The sequence below is a fragment of the Cervus elaphus genome, chromosome 32 (genome assembly GCF_910594005.1).
Source record: "Cervus elaphus chromosome 32, mCerEla1.1, whole genome shotgun sequence".
Taxonomy (NCBI): domain Eukaryota; kingdom Metazoa; phylum Chordata; class Mammalia; order Artiodactyla; family Cervidae; genus Cervus; species Cervus elaphus.
In genome coordinates, this window is record NC_057846.1 from 40928045 (window position 1) to 40953972 (window position 25928).

General features: G+C 49.2%; 1 protein-coding gene across 3 annotated transcripts in view; it reads left to right on the forward strand.

The window, feature by feature from the left end:
* Positions 1-857: 857 nt before the first annotated feature.
* The window catches only part of PLEKHA2 (pleckstrin homology domain containing A2), a 65178-nt gene continuing 40107 nt past the window's right edge, over positions 858-25928 (forward strand). Inside the window, exons 1-2 of one of the 3 annotated variants that reach the window (XM_043893534.1) lie at positions 858-1126; positions 14086-14249. In XM_043893534.1, the coding sequence (XP_043749469.1) occupies positions 14109-14249 (141 nt within the window). In that variant the 5' untranslated portion in view covers positions 858-1126; positions 14086-14108. Of the gene's footprint in view, positions 1127-1377; positions 1528-2244; positions 2267-14085; positions 14250-25928 lie in introns of those variants that run through there. The other 2 variants (XM_043893535.1, XM_043893536.1) reach the window with 2 other exon arrangements.

Here is a 25928-nt window from a genome sequence, read left to right on the forward strand (position 1 = left end):
GCGTCTGACCACGCGTACATTTCAATTATCTGTCTTCTTGGTGCGAGGCTGGCGTCAGAACCTGACAGACCTGCCATTGGTAGCCGTGGGACCCGGGGCAAGTTACTTAACGTCTCTGACTCTCGGTTTCCTCATCGTGGAGGGGATTGATACCCATAGGGTGGCCGCGTGGATCGAACGAGATGAGGCAGAGGCTGCGCCGGCGCCCTTAGGTTCTCTTCGGTCCCTCTCGGCAATAGGACTTCACACCTGCTTTCGGGTTTCCCATTCCCCCGCTCCCGACCCCCTCCAGAGCAAACTCCAGCTCCGAGGGCTGGGAGGGCGTCTAGGCGCCACGCTCGGAAAAAATTCCCTATGCACCCTTAGAACCTGCGACCCCAGCGGGCCCTGGGGCTCATTCGTGACAACCCGGGAGAGCTGAGATAACTTGCTTCGACCCTAACCCTAAACCTCAGCCCCGCGGTCCCAGATGGCTAAAGACTCGGGGTCCGAGGGAGGACCGGCTGAAGTCTCTGGAGGAAGGGGTTGGGGAAGAAGAAATGGAGTCGAGTGAGCCCGCGCGCCGGCTCACCTCCCTCCCCCAAGGATGCTCTCATCCCCGGGCCCCCTTCCCACTCGGACACCTGCTGCCAGGGCCCGGAGTCCGAGGCAGGGCCTCCCTCCGCCAGGAGGGCTTCCCAGCCCGCGTCCCACCTGCGCGGCCGCCCCCCGCCGGCGAGGGCGGGGTGGGGAGGTGCTCCCCGCACCCAGCCTTGGGGGCCGCCCCCGGGCTCCCCGCCCCCGCGAGGTCCGCGCCCCCGGCCGCGCCCCCCGGCCGCCCCGGCACCCCTCTCCTCCGCCGGCGGGCTCGGCGGAGCTTTGTACTCACATCCGGGGCTGGGTTTTGCTTTAATGCGAAACGTAATTAACCCGGAAAAAAGAGCCGAGAGACGAGAGAGAAGGAGTGGGTGAGGGCTCGGGGGGAGAAGAGCAGGAGGAGCCAGAGGCCCCCGAGAGTTTGGCGGCGACAGAGACCACCCCTCGTCCCCTCCGTCCCCCCGAGAGCGACGGCCCGGCGGGCGGGAGAGGCGCTTCCAGCCGGATGTAACGCGCGCACCCTGCCCGAGCCCCGGCCCTGCGCGGCGGGGTAAGTGGGGCGCCAGCGCGGGCCGGGGCGGGCGCCGCCGGGGCCGGCAGGGAGGCCGGGCGGCGGGTGGGGGGCTGCCCGCCTGCAGACCCGGGACCCCTGGGCGGGTCGCCACCGCCGCTGGCCGCCTCCGATGGCCCCCGGGGAGCCCGCAGGGCAGCCCCCCCCCCCCCCCCCCCCCGCCTCGGCCCTCTGGAGCGTCCGGGGTGGTCAAGGTCGCCGCCGCCAGGGGTCGGGCTGCGGGGGTGGGGCCGCCGACTGGGTGGGGGCGGGTGTTCTGCCGAGCTGCGATTTCTCACGTTTGCAGCGGCGAAACTTCTCGGCGGGTTCTGGCGCTGGGGTGGCCGCCCTGCAACGACTGCCGGGGCTGCGGGTAGGGGAGGCGAGCGGACGGCGTCCAGGCAAGTCCCCCGGGGCACGGATGGGGCCTCGGAGACGCATCTTTCTCTTCCCCTGTTAGCCTTATTCCTTGGCAGGCCTAGAACGCTCCCCAGGGAGATCCCCCTCTGCCCAGTGGTCCCAGTTCGAGCCCCCTCGGGCCTCTGGAACTGCGGGCACTGGGGTGACTTGAAGGAAACTGCCCTAAAATGCAGGTGGGGTGCCAGATTGGGGAAAGCACGCAAGGGGATCTGGCTGGCTGTCTCATCAACTTCTTCCCCTCCACCTTACACGCTTCCCTCTTCTGCTCCAGTTCTAAAGACTGTTAATGCATCGAATTAAAAAAAAAAAAAAAAAAAAAGGAAAGGGAGAAGAGAGGCAGTGTAGGAACGAAAAGTGTGCAGACACGTCCAGAGAGGAGGCGCGGCCGGGCCAGCTCGCTTGAGGCGGTCACATCCCCTCCCCAGGCCAGCCCTGCCCCCAGCCCCTCGCGGGGAGGTTTCCTTCCTACTCGGCGCATCTTCCCCTTCTAACTCCTCTCGTACCCCTCCCACCCCCCTGTCTTTCTTTAGGACTCCAAATGGGGATTTTCGGAGGAGAGCAAACAGCGGAGCAGGGGGAGGGGACGGGGCCTTCTACCGGGACGCCAGCTGTGGCTCCAGGAGGAAGGGGGAGGGGGAGGGGCGCCGCGGGCCGCCGAGGGCTGGGTGCGCTTGGGCTGAAGTTCCAGCGTTGTACTCCGGTTGTGTTCAATATATCTAAGTAAGTCACCTCCCCCCCACCCCCACCACCACCCCCCCGCCCGGCCCCGCCTTTCCTCCTTTCTGAAGCTTCATCATTTCTCTGTCTTGGGGGGCAGAATCTTCCGAAATAGTAAGGCCAAAGATCTGGGAAGAGTAGAAGTGTTTTCTATTTCAGTTACATTCAATGGGTATTTTTTTGGTAATTAAGGCACCAAAGACAGTGCTGAACAAAAGATAGCCTCTGTCTTCAGGGGGCTTACCACCTGAAGAGGCCAGAGGACGTCCACTGGTACTTAGAACAGAGTGCCGATTGTGAAAATAGAGATCCAGCATGCTTTGAGAAGCCAGAGGCTTTTTAAAAATTTTTTCTAATTAATTAACTTTTGGAATTAATGTTTGGTTGTGCTGGGTCTTCCTGGCTTCCAGGGCTTGCCTCTGGTTGCAATGGGGGAGGTTGGGGGGGAGGGACTACTCTTCTAGTGGGCTTCCCATTTCGGTGGCCCCTCTTGTTGGGGAGTCCTGGCTCTAGGGTGCAGGGGCTTCAGTAGTTGCAGTTACCAGGCTCTAGAGCAGAGGCTCAGCGGTTGTGGTACAGGGTCTTACTTGCTCCGTGGCATGTGGGATCTTCCCCGACCTGGGATCGAACCCATGTCTCCTGTATTGGCAGGCAGAATCTTTATTACTGAGCTACCAGGGAAACCCAAGAAGCCAGAGGCTTTTAAAAAAAATCTTCATCCTTTTTCAGATATTAGCATTATGTGTTGTGTGCCACTTGAATGCAAGTGACTTTGGCCGTAGCTTGTAGTCTAGACTCTGTGCCAGCCTGGTGTATGACATCTGCTAGGTGCTAAGTAAATGTTTGTTGAATGAATGAGTGACTGACTGCAAGCACAGGAATTGTTTGCCCGATCCAAATGGAAGAGGAGAGCGCAGTGTGAAAGTGCCTCGGACTGGTTCAGGCGGGTTTGTGAGGATTTATCTCGGATGTTGCCTTTGGACCTAAGTGCCCTTTGCCCTCTTTGTAAGCCCTGCTGTTTTTTTTTTTTTTCAATTAAGTCTCATATGGACAGCATATAGCTGATACTTTATTTATTTTTAAAATATTTTATTTATTTTTGGCTGCACTGGGTCTTCATTGCTGGGTGTGGTGCATGGGCTTCTCATTGCGGTGACTTCCCTTCTTGCGGAGCATCTAGCGCACAGGCTCAGTAGTTGTGGCGCGCGGTTGGCCCACAGCCTGTGGGATCTTTCCGGCCCAGGGATTGAACCCGTGTCCCTTGCATTGACAGGTGGATTCTTAACCTCTGGACCACCAGGAAAAGTTCTCAGCCCCGCTTTTGACAAGTGTGTGTGGCACTCCTACTGATGGGAGACTCGCACACTTCACAGGTGGGTGGGTGATCACCTGGGTGTGGATTGAAAAACCACCTGCCCTTTGGTGGAGAGTCTGCAACCCTTCTTTTCTTTTGCCATTGGTGCTTGCTTCTCTCTTCTGTATAAGGAAGTGGGGCCTGCAAATCCCGTCATGTCATCATAGTGTGCTGAACTGTTCTCAGCTCAGTATTTCCCCCCGAGGTTAAAATAAATACTGGAGATATGCTGCTTTTGGTTGGTACCTGCTTATGGAGAGATTCTGCAAAAAACGAGAAGGGCGAAGCCTCAGCAATATCACCCAAGCCCCTCTGAGCAGCCTGCCTGCTGGCTTGCCTGATATTTGCTGTAAGTACTGGGTCACTAAGGAGCCCAGATCAGCAGGGCCATGGTTTTCGGATGTGCATTCAGCTGGCGCTTTCTGAATCTCCCATCTTCTTCGTGGGACAGGTGGACCGGTGGGTGATGCCCCTCAAATTGGATGTTACTGTGGCCCCAGTGCAGTAAATATCTCTTCGGCTTCCTTGAAACTGTGGCACTGCTTATTCTGGCTGACATAGTCCTGGAGTTTGGAAAAGATGGTCTGGGTGCTGGAGCGATGCTTTTCCCTGCTTCTTCCCTCCTCCACCACGAGCAGCTGTTGTTGCTCAGTCGTGTCTGACTCTTTGCAACCCCATGGACTGCAGCACACCAGGCTTCCCTGTCCTTCACTGTCTCCCAGAGTTTTCTCAAACTCATGTTCATCGCATCAGTGATGTCATCCAACCATCTCATCCTCTGTCATCCCCTTCACCTCCTGCCTTTAGTCTTTTCCGGCATCAGGGTCTTTACCAATGAGTCGGCTCTTTGCATCAGGTGGCCACAGTGTTGGAGCTTCAGCATCAGCCTGAGTGAGCACTTGGGGCTGCCTTACTTTCAGTTTTCCGTGCATCTTGGTGAGCTGCAGAGGACTCCAGTGGTCCAGTCCGTTAGGCTTTGGAAAGGAAGAGAGCAGAGCAAATATTGTCATGTGACAGCAAGAGAAGACTGCTAGCTCTGTCTGATACAAGCCCATCACTGAGCCAGGGAATTGGCCAGGGCGGGGCGATGGGATAGGAGGGATGGGTCTATGTAGGCTGGTGGTTGGTGCGGTTGAACAGTAACTGGAAGACTCCGATTACTTGGGGTGCTCTGCTCTCCCCTCCCCTGGTCCCTGCTGGTAAAACCATCCACCCTTTTGGGCTTTATAACTTCTCTCTCTCCTGGAAGCCTTTTCTTTACCCTTGACCCCCACTGATTGAATTGACTTGCAGAAGATTAAAGACTGAATTAGGTTCTCTCCCCTGGGGGAAAGATCCACGCCTGCTGGGACTGGAGCTTCCAACACTGCCCAGGGCAGCAGGAGGCTTTCAGGTCTGGACCTTTGTGCCCTTAGAGGCTGGCCAGCTGAGATAAAGAGGGTGGGAAGTGAGGTCCCCTTCTCCTTGAGACACACGATGGTTAAAGGGCAGAGGTGAGGGCTCGCTCTCCCATCAGTGCGGACCCCGTTTGGCCGTCCACTTGCAGAGAGCATCTCTGATCCCCGCCCTGGGCTGAGCAGGAGGTGGCTCCAGAGTCCCTTTCCTGGCACCTGATTGCAGGCCTGGTTCTGTGAACCTGCTGGGTGGCCTGGCCCATATGGATCCCATGGATCTCTTGCACTTTTTTCAATAACTTCTTTGAGAAATTTAAGGTGAGAAATATGATGGTTCTCTGAGGAGATGGGTGAGTTACGACAGCTCATTTGAATCCTTGTGAGAGATTCCAGTGTCACTGCTTTCCCAGTGGGATTTGCTTACTGATATTGGAGGGGTGGAGACAGTCTGGCAGCTGTCCGTCCTGTTTAAACGAGTGATGGAAGTCATATACTACTTGTTAGGCACCCCAGCCCTACCCACCCCCACCTCCCCCCCACACACATTTACCCAGTGCTTCGTCTTTACCAGACCTCCTGTTAAGCACTTTTCACACATTTCGTTTAATCCACACGGCAGCCTTTGAAGTAGGCACAGCAGTTCTCTCCATTTTGCACATGAGGAAATAGGCTCCGGAAAGTTTAGTCGAGTCTGTCTGGCTCTGAAACCCATGGTCTTTCCCTTTACTCCAGCACGTTGGTGAAGTCAGCACGCCCTCTTCTTGCCAGAGTTTCATCAGATGCACTCTAACCGACTGATCGCTGTCCTCCGCACATCCTCTGGGCCACACCCAGCCCCTCCTCCTTCCCTGCTTCCAGGGACAGAGCCCAAGGCATTTAGACTAGCAGGCTTAGACTGTTTATACTCTCCCAGCACCTTGCAAAAGGCTAGTGCTTAGGAGAAATAAGGATGCTCTCTTTGCTGCTACCATTAGGAATCCCTACAGAGAAACTGAACTGTTGAATCTTCTAACTGGGGACTTTCACATTCTGAAAGTGGGAGATCTCAGTTTTTATAGGTTATTTATTCCACCCCCCCCCCCCCCACACACACCATGGCTGCTTCCAGTGCTGTGAATTCCCTGGGGTCAGGAACCTTGAGTCAAAGGCAGACCTTTGCTTCCTGCCAGCTCCATCCAGCAACCACATTTTCTCTGAACAGCGATGAGGCTGTTGTTCAGAGAGATCGTGAGTATGTAAAATATTTGTCATTTTCAGTATCAGTATTCAGTCATTCCTGCGTTTTCCCCAGCAATTTTTGCCCCCTGAAAACTTTCCTCTGGTGTTTCTTGCCTCCATTCAGGGTTCTTGGGCCCGCTGGGGACTGGGTACCTTTTCCTCCCCTCCCCATTCCTGTGGATGTCTGCATTCCTCAGCCTGCTCTTCCGCTGGGAACGTGTTCTCAGGACATTCCCTTCTCTTGCACATTATTCTCCAGCCTCAGACTATTTGGAATGTGCTCTTATGACAGTTTCAGAATGCAGTGATATTATAACCATAGGAAATAGATGTTCCCACACTTTCAAAGTTGGAATCTTTGGCCGAGTCTCAGGGCTGGGTTGCCAAATAGACGATGCTTGTATTGTTGTTCTTATTGCCGTTGTGTTTTTCCTGAGCCCCTGAGCATTGCTGGGCCCTCCACAATGCACCCTGACATAGGCTGGAGGATTGAAGCACAGGCGACCTCTCTGATCGCCTGGCCCAGCGTTTTCTAACTCCACACCCCAGTTCCTGTCTGCTCATTACAGCCCTTGCTGAGACCTCTGATGTCATTTCCCGATTCACTTTCTCCTGTAGAAGTTTAGCAATTTCCTGCGGTGTCCCTCTCGTTCACCACCGATGCTGCTGTCCCCAGCTTCCACCCTGGAGGGTGACAAGATAGCACATATATTCACTGCGTGCCCTACCCCTCCATGTCAAGAAACACCTTCCTGACTTTTTTTCTGAAGCAGAATCCTTGGAATTCCCTGTCCTGCTAACACCAAATCGCATGAAAGAAGAATCTCCAAGTGTACAAATGGATAAATGTTTTTTTTTTTTTTTCAGTTCTGAACTGTAGGAGATTATAGTGGATTATTTCATCCTGGAACCAGTACCATTTAAGGCTTTATCTGTTATCACTTCTGTCGTTTGAAGTATCAGAACAATCAGGCAGATGAGTTTCCCTTATTTCCCTCTATTTTTTTTTTTCTGTATCTTCAAACCCACATTCGTGATCTTAAAAATAAGACATCCAATACAGTCAGCCAGAGCTTTTATGAATTAATAGCTCTTTAGCTTTTCTTTAAAAAACTGTTTGTCCATCTTTTCATTCGTCTTGACGTTTAATTTAAACGCGTCAGTCCCGTCTCCCAGATTTCAAGAAGGAAAATTCCACTGCCGGGGGTGGGGGGGTGGTGGTGGTGGTGGGGTCTTTGTTGGGGGTCCCTGCTTCCCTTCCCCAGAGCACTTGGCGGGCTGCGTCGCAGAGGGTGAAGCTGCAGCAGGAGCGAGGCACCCGCTTGGCTGTGAATCTTCAGCTGACCCCCGGGACAGGGGCTCCTTTTATGAAGACCAGAGAGCAAAGAACCAAACCCAGAAGGGAAAGAAAGAGCCTCTCTTCAAGGAGGTTGCAATAGGAAGTGAGAACCCCAACTAGGTTGGAGGGCGCCAAAGCCCTCTGGGTAGGTACCAAGGTTTTGAGTAGTAGTGATGGGTGGAATCAGGCTTTATTAGATTTAAGACTTTGAAACACCAAGAAGTCCCAAGAGAGCTATAATTTAAGCACGGTTTTGCTACTTTATGGACTCTGGAGAATTGAGAAATTTTTTCTCAGCTTCAAAACTTCTACCCTGGGGATGGGGGTGTGTGTGGAGTTAAATAGCTTTCCTCCCTGCTAAATAAAGTAACATGCATTTCCTGTAGAAAAATTTGGAAAATATGAAAAATATACAGATGTAGATAAAGTTTGCCCGTGACCTATGAATAATAGCTGCTCATATTTTAGTGTCTGGATGTCAGTCTTTTTCTATCCAAATGCAGAAATATAAAAACAATATTTAGAGGCCTTGGGTTCATATTCTAAATTGTGTTATTGTATCTTAAAACTTATGGTGAGTTTTTTCCTAATTTATTTAAAATTATGTGAAAACATAGTTTTTTAAAAGATTGTGCAGCATTTCCTTATGTGCAGCATATCCTTTATGTGAATATCCTGTCACTTCTTATTCCTTAATCATTGGAATGCTCAGGGTATTTCCAACTTTTTGTCATTATAAATTCAGTTGCAGTTGCTATCTTTTTATTTTAATCTGTATTTGCATCTTTGTTTATTTACTTGGATGGAATGCTGGAAGTGGAATTATTGGGGTCAGAGGGTATAAACTGCACATTTTTAGCTGTCTTGTTCCGTGTTGCCAAGTTACTTTCCAGAAAGGTTGCCACTCCTGTCCCGGGCGTGTAAAAATTCTAGGCAGTGTCTTCAAGTAGATGTCATGTGTTTCAGGCTGCAGCCGTCTTACTTTTCTTCCCCGCTGGTGCATCAGTCTTCTGCTGGGACATGGTTTACTTTCTTGGGGTCTTGGTCCCAGTGATATAATATATATAGATCTATTATATGTGTAAGTATTTTTTAATTAAAAAGTATATATATTTATTTGGCCGTGTCAGGTGTTAGTTGCAGCACCTGTCCTCTGGTTTCCTGATCAGGGATCAAACCCAGGACTCCTGCATTGGGAGTGCGGAGTCTGGGCCACCAGAGAAGTCCCAGGTTATCTGTTATGTATTAATGAGCCTGATAAAGATGTCAGTTGCCTCAATTCCTAGGGGACGATTTTATTGGCTTGAATCTCCTCCTGTGAAGGAGCCCAATGTCCTGGAAGGAGCAGTGAAGTGATATTTGGGACAGGGGTATCGCCTGATGCCCTCATCTCATTGGAAGGTGGGCAGCTGTTGACTGCTTCTCCTGATCTTTATCTCATCAGTGGGCAGGTGTTGGCCAGAAATCTCGGGTTTGGCCAGGTTGGCATTTAACTCATTTTCTGCTGCTGATCAGTAGGCAAACTCCATGCAAAGTCCCTTTCTTTCTAAAAGTTACACTTTTATCATGAATTAAATATTTAACATATTTTCATCTACAGCATATACTTGGGAACTTACAAGACATCTAGATCATGTAAAACTTGCCTCTTTTACTTTTCATTATGAACCACTATTTTCTTACTTGGATTATGTGAAGCCATGTTTTGGTTTTGTTTGACGTGTGTGTGTGTGTCTATGTGGAAGGGAGAGAGAGGAAGAGAAATTGATTGTGTGCACACATAATTTTGATTTGCACTAAGCAAAGTCTAGGAAGGAAGATGAAGCAGGAAGCTAACATGAGAAAATGTGCTGCCTCCCTGGGCGTCATTATATATTTAAACTAGCCACAGTTGAAAATAATAAGAACATTCAGTGTATGTAGGATTATAGCAATGTAACAATATGTTGCTGGCTGCAGTGTAAACAGATGAAATAATTTTAGAAAGCAATTTTGTAATGGGTCTCAAGAGTTATAAAAGATCATAACCTATGATCTAGTCTTATTATGACTTGGAATTTATGTGGTATCCGTATGCAAAAGAAGAAACAAAGTATAAAAACATGAATTTTAGCATTAGAAAAATTGGATATCATCTAACTGTCTAATCATGGAGACATGGTTTAAGTAAATTATAGTAAGTCCAGTCCAGTGATGTTATGCAACCATTAAAAACACTGATTATAAAGACTGGGCAGGAACATGGAACATGTTTATGATATAATTGAAAGTTTTAAGAAGGTTGATTATGTGGACAGGGGCATGAAAAAGCATGCAAAACTGTAAATGATTGGCTGGAGTGATTTTTTTTTTTTTAATGCCAGCATTGTTATATTGTGAGTTTTGCACTAAAAATGAAAAAACGCTAGGGAGGTTGGCATGCTTTGGAAAGAGAGGGTACTGAATGGGGTGGACCGAGGTCCCTTCTTGCAAAGTTTGTCCTCTGTGTGTTGAACTCCTTGCTAGGTGGTCTTGGTATTGAAGGTGGAGGGGCTGGCCTGAGAGAATGCTCTCTGGTGGTCTGACCCTACAACAAGAACACTTGCCATGTTGTCCCAAGAGATGGGACCAGAGTCACTGTCTGGGTGAGGGTCCCGGGATGTGGTGTGTGGGGGGGCAATTACTGGGACTCAGCCCCCAGGGTCACGGTTTACCCTGTATTTTTACTTAAGGGAACTTGGTTAAAACAAAGAGTTTACAGGACAGGCTAGACTGTTACCCCTGAGGAGCATCATGAGAGCTGGAAAGGATGTTTCGAAGGGGTGACAGTATGTGCATGTTTCATCAAGTCCTGCCCCCTTTATGGGCTGGGGGCTCTTTCTCCCCTCCAGGCCAGATGGCTGGGGTGTGGGGGGCTGGGGGCAGAGTGAATTGTCTTTGAGGGGCCTCTGTGGGAAAAAGGGGAGCAGCCCCCGGAGACTTGGTTGATGATGGAGGCAGGCTGAAGAGGTAGGGAGAGGGGATTTGGAGCCGGGGGCGGCCGGCACCCTGTACCAAATCTTAGCAGCTGCTGGGACGAAGATGCGCTGTCAGAGGACCAGGCTCAGGACCTCAGGTTTGCGTGCCGCTTCTGCGTGGGTCGATCTAACCACATTTCTGTGTGATGCTTGGTTCTCCTGCCGCTCATTCTGCGTGCCCCCACCCCTCCCACCTCCCACAGGATGATGAGCTGTGTGACTCAGCTGCTTCTCAGGACATCTGAGCAGCTTCCCCCCCACCCCCCCGCACCGGGCTAGAACCACACTCAGGAGATATGTAACCAAAATTCTTCCTTTTATTAACTTGCCTTTTGGTCCCTGTGAGTCCTCTTCCTCCCTTGAAAAAAGTGAAAGTTAGTCGCTCAGTGATGCTGGACTCTGTGACCCCATGGACTGTAGCCTGCCAGGCTCCTCTATCCATGGGGATTTTCCAGGCAAGAATACTGGAGTGGGTTGCCATGCCCTTCTTCAGAGGATCTTCACGACCTAAGGATAGAACCTGGGTCTTCTGCATTGCGGGCAGAGTCTTTGCCAACTGAGCCACCGGGAAAGCCCACCCTTGGATCCATGCAAATGGGCAGCCCCCTGTTCACAAATGTCGATGGTGGAAAGAGTGCCTTCTCTGGCCTCTGACTTGGGTAAAAGACACTGATTAATCCCCTTGGCTAAAGAGGGGATATTGGAAAGGAAGCGTGAAGACAGATGCCAGTATTACCAGCTTAATGGCTGCACCCAGAAATGGTCGACTGTGTTATCCGCTGCAGTTTATACCCTTCCTCTTAGAGATGTCCCAGGAGTGGGACAGCCCAGGAGCCCCCGGAACGTCTGTCGCTGTGGCCGGGCTGGCATCATGGGAGTTTGCTGAGCTTTCCTGGGGGATGGGTGTACCCTCACTGCAGGGCTGACCTAGCCTTTCTGCCTGGGACTCCTGAGTTCCCCTGATTCCCTGGGGGAAGCTCCATCCTTTCTCAAGGATCCATCCACTTCCTCCCCAACCAGCCTCTGACCTCTCTCCCCCTCGTCTTTGACCTGGTGTCTGCAAGACTTGAAATCGCTCCCGTGGCGTTCGTTCCTAACCCTTGGCTTAAATAGCCCATCTCATCTCTCTTTCCTGAACTCACTGCTGGGCCGGTTGTGAGACTAAAGCTGGGGTGGAGGCTTAGTTTGGGAAGCTGCCCACAGGGACCTCAGACCACATGATGCACTGTGTGCGGGGAAGGGGGGTATCTCCCCCGCCCCCACGCTTGGTGTCCCTCTGCTCCTGTGCCATCTTGGAAGACCTCCTTTTTCCACTTTTCTCTCCCTTTTTTACCTCTTCTTTTACTCTCTTTTTCTAGCTGTGCTGTTTCATCTCTGTCCCGTTTCCCTGCCCACTACATTTTTTGCCCCCCATCATTACTTAATGAGTTACCACCAGATCCCTGACCTGTCTGCCTCCTGCCTGAATCGCCTGCCCCACGTCCCAATTTCTGCCTGACCTTACCTAGAATCCGGGATTCGCCCTCCCCTGGCATCTTGGTGTGTGAGCGGAGTATTTTTTTCCTTGGAGCAGCCTCTCAGCTCCACAAGGCCCCTTAGAGAGTCCATCACGCTATCGTCAACATCCTTAGAATCCGCCTCACCTTGTGGGAATGCGTGTCTTTGCCTGTGAGACTTTCCTCTTGGCCCGGAGGCCTGTGGGTGTGGCATCTCGGCTCACAGGCTGACCCAGGGTCAGCAGGGCACGGCCCGAAGCCAGCTGCCTCTCCGCCGAGCTTCGTCAGAGGCTCGGGGCCATGGCGGGCTTGGGTTGCGGTGAATTTCGCTTTGTTGGAGCCAATGCCATTTTCTCAATTCATCCCACCCTCTCCTTCCCCTACTGTGTCCACGTCTGTTCTCTGGGTCTATTCAGGCGGGACCCGGGGTGGGTGGTGTCTGTCCCCGAGAGTCTGACTGTCTCATGGGGTTTTCTAATCCCTGGGCTTCAAATCCCACCTCTGCAGTGTGTTGTGCACCCAGGTGGGATGTGCCTGCCTGTTGGAGGGCTCTTATCCTCTTGGGGAAGAGAATGGGGCTTTTACTTCAGCTAATCAGACAGGAGGAAGCCAGGATTGGGGAGGCCCAGGATGCGGCTTGTCTCAAATCGCTGGAGCCTGTTCTGCAATCAGGGGCGGTCTCTGCAGATGGGTGTCTTCTGCTCCCTCACCCTTCTGATGGCAAGTGGCTTCTGGGAAATAGTGAAGTGAAGGAATTGAGGCTGGGGCTGAGGGCTCTGGGGGCTGCTCTTTGCACCTGAATTCCCAGCAGAGTTTATCCAAGTATTTGTACTGGAGCTTAAGTCCTTTCTGGACTTCGCTGGTGGCGCCGCGGTAAAGAATCCATCTGCATTGCAGGAGATGCCGGAGACATGGGTTTGATCCCTGGGTTGGGAAGATCCCCTGGAGAAGGGCATGGCAACCCACTCCAGTTTTCTTGCTTGGAGAATCCCACGGACAGAGCAGCCTGGCGGGCTACAGTTCACAGGGTTGGAAAGAGTTGGACTGAAGAGACTGAGGATTGAGTCCTTTCTGTGATATTTTCTTTACATATAAAATTGGGTTATGACCTACTTTACAAGGCTTTTCTGAAAAGTGATAATAATGCCTAGTGTTTATCGATGCTTCATGTCTGCCAAGCATTTCAGTTCAGTTCAGTCACTTAGTTGTGTCCGACTCTTTGCGACCCCACGGGCTGCGGCATGCCAGGCTTCCCTGTCCATCACCAATTCCCGAAGCTTGCTAAAACTCATGCCCATCAAGTCGGTGATGCCATCCAACCATCTCATCCTCTGTCATCCCCTTCTCCTCCTGCCTTCAATCTTTCTCAGCATCAGGGTCTTTTCAAATGAGTCAGCTCTTTGTGTCAGGTGGGCAAAGTATTGGAGTTTCAGCTTCAGCATCAGTCCTTCCAATGAATATTCAGGACTGATTTCCTTTAGGATGGGCTGGTTGGATCTCCTTGCAGTCCAAGGGACTCTCAAGAGTCTTCTCCAACACCACAGTCCAAAAGCATCAATTCTTTGGCCAAGCATTTAATTCTCACCAAAACCTTAGGAGGTGTAGGTACCATTATTATCCCTGTTTTACAGAGGCAGAAAGTGAGGCCTGGAAAGGTTAAAACAGTTTGTGGCCACACAGTCAGGAAGGGGCCAGAACTGGGAATAGAACCCAGGCCCCTGACCCAGAGTCTGGGCTTACATTCTCCGGGAGTGTGAAGATGCTTCGCACCCTGCCTGGCACATAGTGGAGCCTCAGGGAAGTTAGTTGAATACACGTTAGTGGATTTTGGTGACCCTCTGCGGAACGGAGTTGATGGACATTTCCGGGGTCTGGTTGGGGTGGGATGTCCGGGGCCCCGGGGAAGGATGCCTGTGGGAGGGGGTGCTGGCCTCCCTGCTGGCAGAGGTGAGTCAGCCAGAGCGAGGCACCGCTTCGCCCTCCTTCTCACGGCCTCTCCCTCCCTCCCTCCCTCCCGCCACGCAGGGTGATGTGAGCAGAGCCCAGGAATGCCTTATGTGGATCGGCAGAACCGAATCTGTGGGTTTTTGGACATCGAGGAGAATGAGAACAGCGGCAAGTTTCTGCGGAGGTACTTTATTCTGGACACGCAGGCCAACTACCTGCTCTGGTACATGGACAACCCCCAGGTGAGCGGTGGCTGGGAGGGCACAGGCAGCTGCCCGGTCTCACTTACAGGGGGTCCTCTCTCTCGGGCAGTACAACCTACTGGTCGGAAGGGAGGGGAAAGATCCCACACACACACACACACACACACACACACACACACACACACACACACAACAACACATATAACACACACACCACAACACACACAACATACACACAACACACACAACACACATGTAACACACAACACACACACCACACATATAACACACACCACACACACACCACAACACACACAATACACACACAACACATACAACACACAAACACAACACACACAACACACAGCACACAATACACACAACACACAACATACACATATAACACACACAATACACATACAACATAACACACAACATAACACAACACACACAACATATAAACACAACACACAACATACACATATAACACACACCATACACATAACACACAACACACACAACACATACACATAACACACACAATACACACAACACACAACACACACACAACACACATAACACACAATACACACAACACACATACAACACATATAACACAACACACAACACAATACACACACCATACACACAACACATACAACACAGAAACACAACACACACAATACACACAACACACACATATAACACACACAACACACAACACACACAACATACAAACACAACACACACAATAAACAACACACAACACAAACACACATACAACACACTCAATACACACAACACACAACATACACATGTAATACACACACCACACACATAAACACACACAACATACACATATAACACAACACACACAACACATGCAACATACACATGCAACACACACAACATACACATACAACACCCACAACACAGACAGCACACATACACACAATATCCACACACACAACACGCACATACATGTACAAGAAGCCACCCCACATTGTAGAAAAGGAAGCTCATCTCTCCTACCCCTTGGGGATCTGGTGTCTTTTCTCACCATTGGTAACTTTAAAAAATTTCAATGTATTTTATTTACTTATAACTCTATATAGTTTAGTTTTTAATGATGGCTGTCATTGCAGCTGGCTTGCAGATTTCCAGAAATGTAACAGTTGACTCCGGTGAGCCAGTGTGAACTGAGTCTGTCACAACAGTGAAGTAGGTGTTGTTGTCACCTGTTTTACAGATGAGAAGGTTGAGCTTCGGAGAGTGTATGTGCTCTTTTTTAAAAGTTAATTTCTGTTAGAGCGTAGCTGCTTTACAGTGTTTTCTCGGCTTCTCTTGTACAGCAAAGTGAATCAGCCACACACGCACATGTCCCCTCTTTCTTGGATTTCCTTCCCATTTAGGTCACCACAGAGCATTGAGTTGTGGTCCAGTGGTTAAAACTCCGAACTACCAATGCCAGAGGGTGTGCAGGTTCGATCCCGGGTCAGGGAACTAAGATCTAGCATGCTGTGCAGTACAGCCAAAAGATTAAAAACAATTTTATTAAATTAAGTTAAATTACAGTTAAAAAAGAGAAAGGATGCAGGAGTTTAACCCTTGCAGAAGTCCAGCAGAGGCTGGCAGGGCTGGAGGCCGACTCTGGACAGTGCTTCCTGTTCCCTCTCGGCAGGAGTGAGTCTCGTGGCCACTCCTGCTCTTCCAGTCTGGGGCCCCGCCCCGGCAGAGAGTGTGACCTAGTTCCCTGAACTGGACAAAGGTTGGACCTGTTTGGATCCTGGGTGGGAGGTGACTTTGGGGGCCACCCAGTTTGCCACAGATGGGAAACGGAGGCTCACACTGGCACTGCCTTTGGCAAGCAGGCAGCGGAACTGGGTGCCTGGCTCAGGGTTCCGTGGGGTCAGGCACCGAGACGGCGCCTGAGGCTCTTTAGCGCTGTGCCTGGAATCCCTCGAGTCATCACTAGTCTGGGAAAAAGTTGCCCTGCTCCTGACTGGGGATCTCAGGTCTTTTTTTTCTGGCCCTGTGAGTGCTCTTGGCTCTTTCCTTCCTGCTGCCCTGGATGGGATGGGGCCCCAGAACCTGGCATGGCCTCCGGACCTGGTCGTGGGTCACGGCCGCGTGGGAGTCTGGGGTGGGCGTGTGGCTGAGAGCTGGCTCTCGTTCAGAGACTTGGGAAGAGGAGAGGCTGAGTGTTGGGGAGGGCTCTGTGCCGTAAGATGTGAAAGTACAAAAAATCCGGGGGCTCACCCGCTAGAGACTTTTGGCATGTGTCTTGCGGATCTGATGGCTGGGAGAAAACGCTCTAGGTATGGACAACCTACTCAGGTCACTGCCACCAGCTGCCTTCTCCGGGAAAGTTATTGTTGTTGCTCACTCAGCTGTGTCCGACTCTTTTGCAGCCCCGTGGACTCTAACCTGCCAGGCTCCTCTGTCCATGGGGCTTCCCAGGCAAGAATACTGCAGTGGGTTGCCATTTCCTCCTCCAGAGGATCTTCCTGACCCAGGCATCAAACCTGTGTCTTCTGGCCTTGGCAGGCAGATTCTTAACCGATAAGGCACCTGGGAACCCCCTTTCAGGGAGACTTAACCCTAAATAGAAGCCCCGTGGTTCACCCACATCCCTGGTAGCCCTTCTGTGGGCGTCGTTCATTTAAAGTGCTGAGCGTGCGAAGTGAAACCCACACACAGTCTCTTCCATTCTGGACGGACTGGGAATGCTGGCCTCCTAGGACATGTTGGTCTTGGGTTTGCCTGTGGGCTCTGCTGCATCATTTTCCTGGCATTGCTCTGCACGGGTGCCCACGACTGGGGCAACTCGTCCGCTGGGAAAGGAAGTAGCATTTAAGGTGCTGCCTCCCCACCATGAGAGGGATTGGAATCAAATATTGGTTGCCAGTAGATTTGGCTTCTGAGAAGCCAGGGCTGAGCCCTGGGCTGGGGGTCTCTGGGTCTTACCCTTCCCCTTTTCTCTCTTTGTGTATCTTCTCCTGCTCACCTGTCTTATTAGCTCAGGGGGTTAGCTCTTGCTTTCTACTAGGACTGTTCTCAACCCAAATTCATGTGCTTGGGCGGGGTGGGAGGGAGGCTCAAGAGGGAGGGGCTATATGTATACGTATAGCTGATTCATGTTGTTGTTTAGTGGAAACCAACACACCATTGTAAAGCAATTATCCTCCAATTAAAAACAAATAAGGAAAAAAAAAATTCAGGTGCTGGGGGAATCCTGCCGAGCTCTCTTCCCCTGAGAGTGGATGGATCCCCCAGGACCACCAGGTCACTGTCTCAGATCTGGACTGTTGCCAGTGCTCAGGAGTTCCCTGGCTCTGTGCTGCCCTCTGATCGGCTGTCTGTGGTTCCAGAACCTGCAGTTCCCTGGGATGCTGTGCCTCGGGCCTCCTTGCCGGGGTCTCTGGGATCCACCTCTGAGGCTCTTCCCACCCTGCCCAGGCCAGCCTCCTGAGCCTCTCTGACCCCCTGCACTGTGCTAGAGCCTTCTTTGAGCCTGGATTACAGATAGAGCTTGTGGTCCCTGCTCAAGATTCTTTACATTTTCCCTGGAAGCAGAGGTTTCAGCTGGCTGGCAGACGCCTAAAAAAGGAGAGACTTGCTGTGACATAGCAATAGTTCAGAACATCGTACTTCAGTTGTTAGCTTTAGCCCTTCATTGTGTTAATGGCCAGACAGCTGTTCCCTCTAAAAGCTAGATCTTTTTGTAAGCTGTAAAATGGTAGAGTGAGCATTTATTACTATGTGCCAGGCACCATTCTAAAGAGTTCTTTGGGTTTTTGTTTTTTTTTTTTTTGAGTATATGCATGATTTTGGGCTTCCCTGGTGGCTCAGACGTAAAGAATCCACCTGCAATACAGGAGACCTGGATTCGATCCCTGGGTCGAGAAGATGCCCTGGAGAAGGGAATGGCTACCCACTCTAGTATTCTTGCCTGGGAAATTCCATGGACAGAGGAGCCTGGTGGGCTACATGTAGTCCATGGAGTTGCAAAGGGTCAGACACAACTGAGCAACTAACACATAAATACATGATTTTATTGCATAATAGTTTGTAGGCGTTTTGGATACAAGTACTGTAGGACCTTTTCCAACAGTAACATTTAGAAAAATGTTTTTATTGTCTTTGCCTCACTCTCAGACTTATACTTTTATTTTGTATTTAACTTTTATTGGCGTATAGTTGATTTATAATGTTGTGTTAGTTTCAGGTGTATAGCAAAGCGAGTCAGTTTTATATATATATACATGTATCCACTCTTTTTTAAGATTCTTCTTCCCTACAGGCTCATTAGGTTTTCATTTCATTCTGACAGGTCTAGTTGGCAGGCATCACTGTCCTCATTCTAAAGGTGGGGTGGGTGAGGCAGAGAGCGGAGGAAGTTTGCCCGTGGTTATGTCATAAGAAAGTGGTTGAGCCAGGATCCTAACCCTGGCTGTCTGACACCAGCTCCCTTGCTGTTATGGCTGAGAATGAGGCAGTTGCCTTAGTGTTGCTTGGGAGGAAGGAGAGCTTGCAAAGGTGAGTCTCTGATTAAGAAAGAGAAGCTGGGGCACTCTCAGGGCTGGGAGGTCCTCGAGGGCATGTGCTTGTCTGACTTTTGATCCCTGGTGTCCAGTATTTGATATATGTGAGCTCATTGAATGAATGAATGAATGAATGAAAGAGGCTGTTAAAGAGATGCCTTTGTGAAATGGATAGTGTCCAACACTGCTCTCCTGGAACTGGGGACAAGAGACTGTACCAAGCGAAGGCTCTGCAGAGTGAGAAGCAGAAAGCAGGGGGTCAGAAAGAGAGGGGTGGAAGGTGATCCCCAAGAGCAAACCTGGGTAAGGTCGGTCTTTCCCTATGGAGAAGGACACTGGGGACTGTGTGTCATCGCTGAACGCCTTAAGTTTATAGGGAAAAGGAGACACCTACTCTAATAGTTTTGGGATTTAATAAGCTGGGTTTTTTTCTGAACCCAAGTCTCTGACCTATGCCTGTTTAAACCCCTTGGAAGTCGCTGTTTGGGAGCCTGTTTTTACTACCACTACTACCAGTATCACTAGCTGCAGTTATATCCAGTGAGTGGGTCTGGGATACCAGCCACTGTGCAAAATGCTTTGCATGTTATCTTGTTAAGGTCCTCTCAGTAATCCTGAGACCTGGGAAATCCAGCATTTCCTCTTCAAGGTACAGAGATGGTCAACAGCTTTGTTCAAGGCCATGCAGGTGGTAAGCACAGAGCCAGGTCTGTCTCACTCCTATGTCTACCCTCTTCACCTTTTTTAAACAATATTAATTTGGCTGCATGAGATATTTCAGTTGCGGCATGCAGGCTCTGAGTTGTGGCATGCAACTCAGTTCCCTGCCCGGGGATAGAACCCAGGCCCTCTGCGTTGGGAGCTCAGAGTTTTAACCACTGGACCACCAAGAACCACCACTGGGCCCTGTATTCTTCACCTTTGTCTGCCTCTTTCCTCCTGATACATGTGCTCAACCCTATGCTGATGTGGAGGAGATGACGGGGAGGGGAATTCAGAGAGGTCTTTGCCACCAGAAAACTTCAAATTTAGTTGGCAAAATGAAAACAGCACACAGAAAACTACAGCGGTAAAAATGTCAATCCATCTTTACAACAAGGTAGCATGTCACTGGACTTCCCTGGAGGCTCGGACAGTAAAGAATCTGCCTGCAGTGAAGGAGACCTGGGTTCCATCCCCGGGTTAGGAAGATCCCCTGGAGAAGGGAATGGCAACCCACTCTAGTATTCTTAGCTGGAGAATTCCATGGACAGAGGAGCCTGGTGAGCTATATAGTCCATGGAGTCACAAAGAGTCAGACACGACTGAGTTATTAACACACACACACACACACACACACACACACACACGTCGTTAAAGTGAACAGCCCAGATGTCACTAGTTTGGATGCAAGAGAAGGAGTTGCAGTTTTCCTCTGTGCTGCTGGTCCAGGGAAGATGGAGGGCCAGGAGGTGGAGTCTCGGATGGAATGTTCCCCGGCCTGGAGATGAGAGATCAAGGATCAGGTTCTGACTCTGGCCCTGAGGTGTTTTGTATGTTAGGTGAGTCATTGTGGGCCCTTTGGGTGATTCTTAACCCTTCCATTTTCTAAGGGACTGGGACTAGAGCGGGATCTTCAAAATTCAGCATCATTATTTATCACATGTTTGCTAAATATGCCCCATATGCCAGGCACCAGCCTGGATGCTGACGCTGCAACAGCGCCCAAGACAGAGTCTGGGCCTTTTGTGAGGCTTGCTCTGTAGGTAAGGAGATAGAGGGTTAGATAAAACTGAGGCAGGGAGAAAACTGCTGGGCCCCCCTTCATGGAGGGGCGGCTTAGATCCAGGTCAGCAAGGATGAGTGAGGTTAGAGTTGTTATTGCTACAGGTGATTCACATTTGTTGTGCATTTTGCAGGTTGAAGTGTTTTCACTTAACAATAGCCTGGAGTGCTGCAGTCCACGGGGTCTCAAAGAGTCAGACACGATTTAGCGACTGAACAGCAACAATCTCTCTGATTGTTATGCAGCCTGTCTGGAGCAGAGCTGAAGGGGGGACAAGGAAACAGCGCCGCTATAGCGCAGGGGTGGCACCCAGAAGGAAAGGCCAGCTTGCCTGCTTCAAGGGCGTTCAGGATTCTGAGTTCCCCAGACCAGGACTCACTGAAGCTAGGATTCGTGGCAAGCTCTTTATTAACAGAGCTGGCTACAGGACAGGGAAGGGGAGGGAGCAGACGCGGGTCAGCGCTCCGGCAGAAGTTGGCAAACGATGGGCTTAGCCTTTTGCTCTGGGGCACTTGAAGTTGTCCCAAGGGGGCTGGCTTCCGCACGCCCCAGGGTGGACCGTCAGGGTTCCGGTCCTGCGCAGGTGGGTGGAATGGATTCAGTAGCTGAGGACAGCCCTCAGATGGAAAACAGAGATAGGAGGCCATCGCCGCGTCTGCTGGGGAGGGTTGGTCGTGGGTGTGTGTTCGGCGGGTGTGTGTGCCAGGCCAGGTACAGCCTTGAGTGCCTGATAAAGAGTCTAGAATCTCTGTGCTGAAGTATGCAATCAAGTTGCTTTTAACGCCAGACAGAGGTGGCACCAAACAGGTAGAGGATGAAACCCATTAGCTCTAAAGGACCCTATAAATGGAAAGTTTCAATGTTATTGATTATGGCCTCTGACTTGGTTCATGCATTTAAAAATCAATCTGCTGACAACATCAAGGACACAGATAATGCCTGAATAGGGACAGGCATTGGCTGGATTTCCTGTCAAACATTACAGTGATGTCATGGCAGGTGTGTTTTACTTTAACGTTGGTCCTTATCATGACAGAAAAGGAGAAATTCCTTCACTGGGCTGCTCTATTCTTTTACCAACTGAATAACCAACTCTGTTTCAGTTGCATGACAACACTTACATTTTACTCTTGTGATGCCCATCTGGATAAGTAATTGTGAGACTAAATCATATGGCCCCAAACAAAGGATAAATCGAAGCATGAAAACAGTATTATTGCACTTCGACAGTTGTTCTTGTCAGATTTACTCCATAGATTGTGTTTTCTCTCTTTTGCCAAAAAATAGGCAGATGCTCTTATTTTCCAAAGGCCATGATGTGAAATCATCACCATAGTATCCAAAAAGATGACATCTCTCCTGGTAACTCTTGGACCCTGATAAAAGCCTTTTGCTTTTTTTTTTGAAGCTGAAAGCAGTTCTTTCCTTTGAAAGGGACGGAGAGCTTTAGCTGTATTGACATAAAGATGGATATTTGGCAGCATTTTAGTAGAAAGAATACAGAAGAGTGGTAGAAAATGATATTAACATATACTATGGCATGGACAATAATTTTGCCTTAAAGGCTCGGCAAAAATTGCCACATTTAAAAACTTGTGCTTTCTGTATTGGAATCCTCCTTGAGCAAAATTTCCCTGAAATCCAACAATATTCAAAAGATTTGGGGGGAGTATACTATTTTATTAACATTTAATTTCTTTACCGAGAGTTCAAGTACGTACTCGCCTTATGTTCAGATTTTTGAAATGAAGGTGAGATGGAGCAACAGGTTTAAGGTTGCGATGTGTTTAACACCGCGCAGAGGTCCTTGGTTGCTAACAGACTCTCCCCTTGACTTCAGACTTGACACAAACCGTGGGAGTCTGTCAGTGTACATAAACCCACTGGATTCAGGACGAGCAGTAACAGGACAGATTGGCTAATGCCAGTTTGGATTGAGGGGGCCAGTCTGAAGCAGGCGGGGGTGGCCGGAGGCTGGGGAACGTTGCAGTTCAAGTCCAGGAAAGGTAGATGAGAACAGCCATTCTCCTGATTTCAGAAGTCAGCCATTGCTGATTTCAGACAAGTTCCTAACAATGTTTAAAAGGTTTTGGGGAAACTCCCTGGCTGTCCAGTGGTTAGGACTCAGTGCTTTCCCTGCTGTGGGCCCAGGTTTGATCCCTGGTAGGGGAACTAGGGTCTCTCCAGGGATTTTACGTGGCTTGGCCAAAGACTTTTGCATGATATGCTGAACCTGTGAAAATGCCAAGAACCAGGAAGATAACTTGCTTTTAAAAATGGCCAGTACACACACGTGGTATATAATTCAAAATCTGGGAGACCTGATTTAGTGACCAGTTTTTGCCTCCCACCCCTGGCCCCTAGTCACGTGTCTCCCTAACCAGAGGCGGCCAGTGTTTCCACGTTCTTGTGTGTTATCTGTCCAGAAATATTCTCAGCATATAACTTTCGTGGTGTATCTTTCACATCCGCAGAAATTTGGGGGACAGAGTGTTTTTAATGCATGGATTTTATGTAATCGGTATATTAACTATCCATGTAAACACATGATTTCAAGGGTTAAGTGGAATTTCTGGCATGCTTTTGTCCATTCTGGGTTAGAGTAAGAATTCTGAATTCCTTTGGGAAAAAAAATTCCCCAAAGAAGATTTCAAGCAACAGATCTCGCTTTTTTTTTTCCCCCCACCAAAATGCAAATTCTGCTTAGGGTAAATTATTAAGTTGATGTTTTAAGAATTAAAATAGTGTAGGGACTTTTTGAGAGTTAGCATAAAATACTGTAAGTGCTCTATGTGCTTTCTTTGGTAATGTTAGTCATTTAGAAAACTTCTTGTTTTTATAACAAGATGTGCTTTGTTTAAATTAAAAAGAAGTAAAAACTAAGAAGTACTTTGGGACAATCATGTTAGTCGTTTGCATTCAATTCAGTTCATTCGCTCAGTTGTGTTCGACTCTTTGTAACCCCATGGACTGCGGCACGCCAGGCTTCCCTGTCCATCACCAGTTCCCAAAGCTTGCTAAAACTCATGCCCATCAAGTCAGTGATGCCATCCAACCATCTCATCCTCTGTCATCCCCTTCTCCTGCCTTCAATCTTTCTCAGCATCAGGGTCTTTTCAAATGAGTCAGCTCTTTGAGTCAGGTGGGCAAAGTATTGGAGTTTCAGCTTCAGCATCAGTCCTTCCAATGAATAGTCAGGACTGATTTCCTTTAGGATGGACTGGTTGGATCTCCTTGCTGTCCAAGGGACTCTCAAAAGTCTTCTCCAACACCACAGTGGAAAAGCATCAATTCTTCAGTGCTCAGCTTTCTTTATAGTACAACTTTAGTGTCCATACATGACTACTGGAAAAACCATAGGTTTGACTAGATGGACCTTTGTTGGCAAAGTAATGTCTCTGCTTTTTAATATGCTGTCTAGGTTGGTCATAGCTTTTCTTCCAAGGAGCAGTGTCTTTTAATTTCATGGCTGCAGTCACCATTTGCAGTGATTTTGGAGCCCCCCAAAATAACGTCTGTCACTGTTTCCATGGTTTCCATGGCATTTATTTGCCATGAAGTGATGGGACCGGACGCCATGATCTTAGTTTTCTGAATGTGGAGTTTTAAGTCAACTTTTTCACTCTCTTCTTTCACTTTCATCAAGAGGCTCTTTAGTTCTTCTTTGCTTTCAGCCATAAGGGTGGTGTCATCTATGTATCTGAGGTTATTGATATTTCTCCCAGCAATCTTGATTCCAGCTTGTGCTTCGTCTAGCCCAGCATTTTGCATGATATACTCTGCATATAAGTTAAATAAGCAGGGTGGCAACATACAGCCAATATATTCCTTTCCCTATTTAGAACCAGTCTGTTGTTCCATGTCCAGTTCTAACTGTTGTTTCTTGACCTGAATACAGATTTCTCAGGAGGCAGGTCAGGTGGTCTGGTATTCCCATCTCTTTAAGAATTTTCCACAGTTTGTTGTGATCCACACAGTCAAAGGCTTTGGCGTGGCCAATAAAGCAGAAGTTGATGTTTTCCTGGAACTCTCTTGCATTTTTGATGATCCAATGGATGTTGGCAGTTTGATCTCTGGTTCCAAAGAATGTTCAAACTACTGCACAATTGCACTCATCTCACATGCTAGCAAAGTAGTTTGTATTACTGATTATTAAAGTCCAAGCAACTGAAGAGACAGACGCTATGAAGCTTAACAGAGGTTTTACTAATGTAGAACCGTGGTGATGACTGTTCTTAGTTTTCTTAAAATTTGTTTTTGGTTATATTGTTGTCAGGTTTTGCTTTAGATTGGAACCTTCAGCGTTTGTTTAGTGTATCTGTTGTATACATCTTTTTATATAGTTGTTTTTTATAGTTGTTTTGTATAGTATATTTATATACAAACAAATATATTTTTTACTATTTTAAAAAGTGCCTCTAACACAAAGCAGGTGATTTCGCATTTGCAAGAAGTCCTGTGTATCAGATTCTGCTTCAGAATCCATCGTGTTAGTTATATCAGTGGAGCACAGGACAACTTGATGAACTCATTAAGCTGTGTGTTAGGAAAAAAATCCCCTTTTCTGAGCCTGTGTTACCTCTAGCTCTGACATTGTTGCTGTGAAGATAAATGAATAGGAGAGTGCTCTGACAAACTCTCAAGCACTATTTTAGAGATGCTACTTGTTCAAGTTTGTTCTTCCAGTGACGTCAGGATGGACAGGGAAGTGAGAAGGCCTGGAATTGAAGATAACAGTGAGGAATTTGTCCTAGACCTTCCCGCGGTGTCTGCAGTGGGTGGTGTGGGGGGAACAGAGAGGAGGGGTCAGATCTGAAGGCTGTCTGAAGGAAGTAGGTAGCAGGCTTGGTGACTGACCCAAGGGTGAAGTAGAACAGTCAGCGGTGTGTTGCCCGGTTGACTGGGGGAGAATGTCGAGTGGCTGATGGATATGAGGAAGTTGGGAAGAGAACTGTTTAGATGGGGGAGGGGATGTGATGATGGAGCTTGAGGCAAATGGGCTGGAGGCTGAGTTGAGGAAAGGGACAATGAGACGGCTTGTTGAGTTGAAGGTTTTGGCACCATGTCCGTGGCCATCAGTTGGCGTCTTGGAGCTTGAACGTGTCCAGGGGATTAAATAGAGCCCAGGCCTTCGACCAAGTCTGAGGTCACTATCACCAGCCTTGGAAGAGGGAAGTGAGGAGCTGGGGGTTGTGGTGGCCAAGAGACTGACACTTCATGACGTCCATCCTGGCTGAACTGGGGCTGGCGTGTGTCCACTGGAAAGAGACAGCCGGATAAGAGCATGCAAGCCTTACCCCAGCGCAGCCATTTACGACACATGATTGACTTTTTATTTTATTTTTACTATTTTTTAAAATTTAAATTTACTTATTTTTAAATGGAGGATAGTTGCTTTACAATATTGTG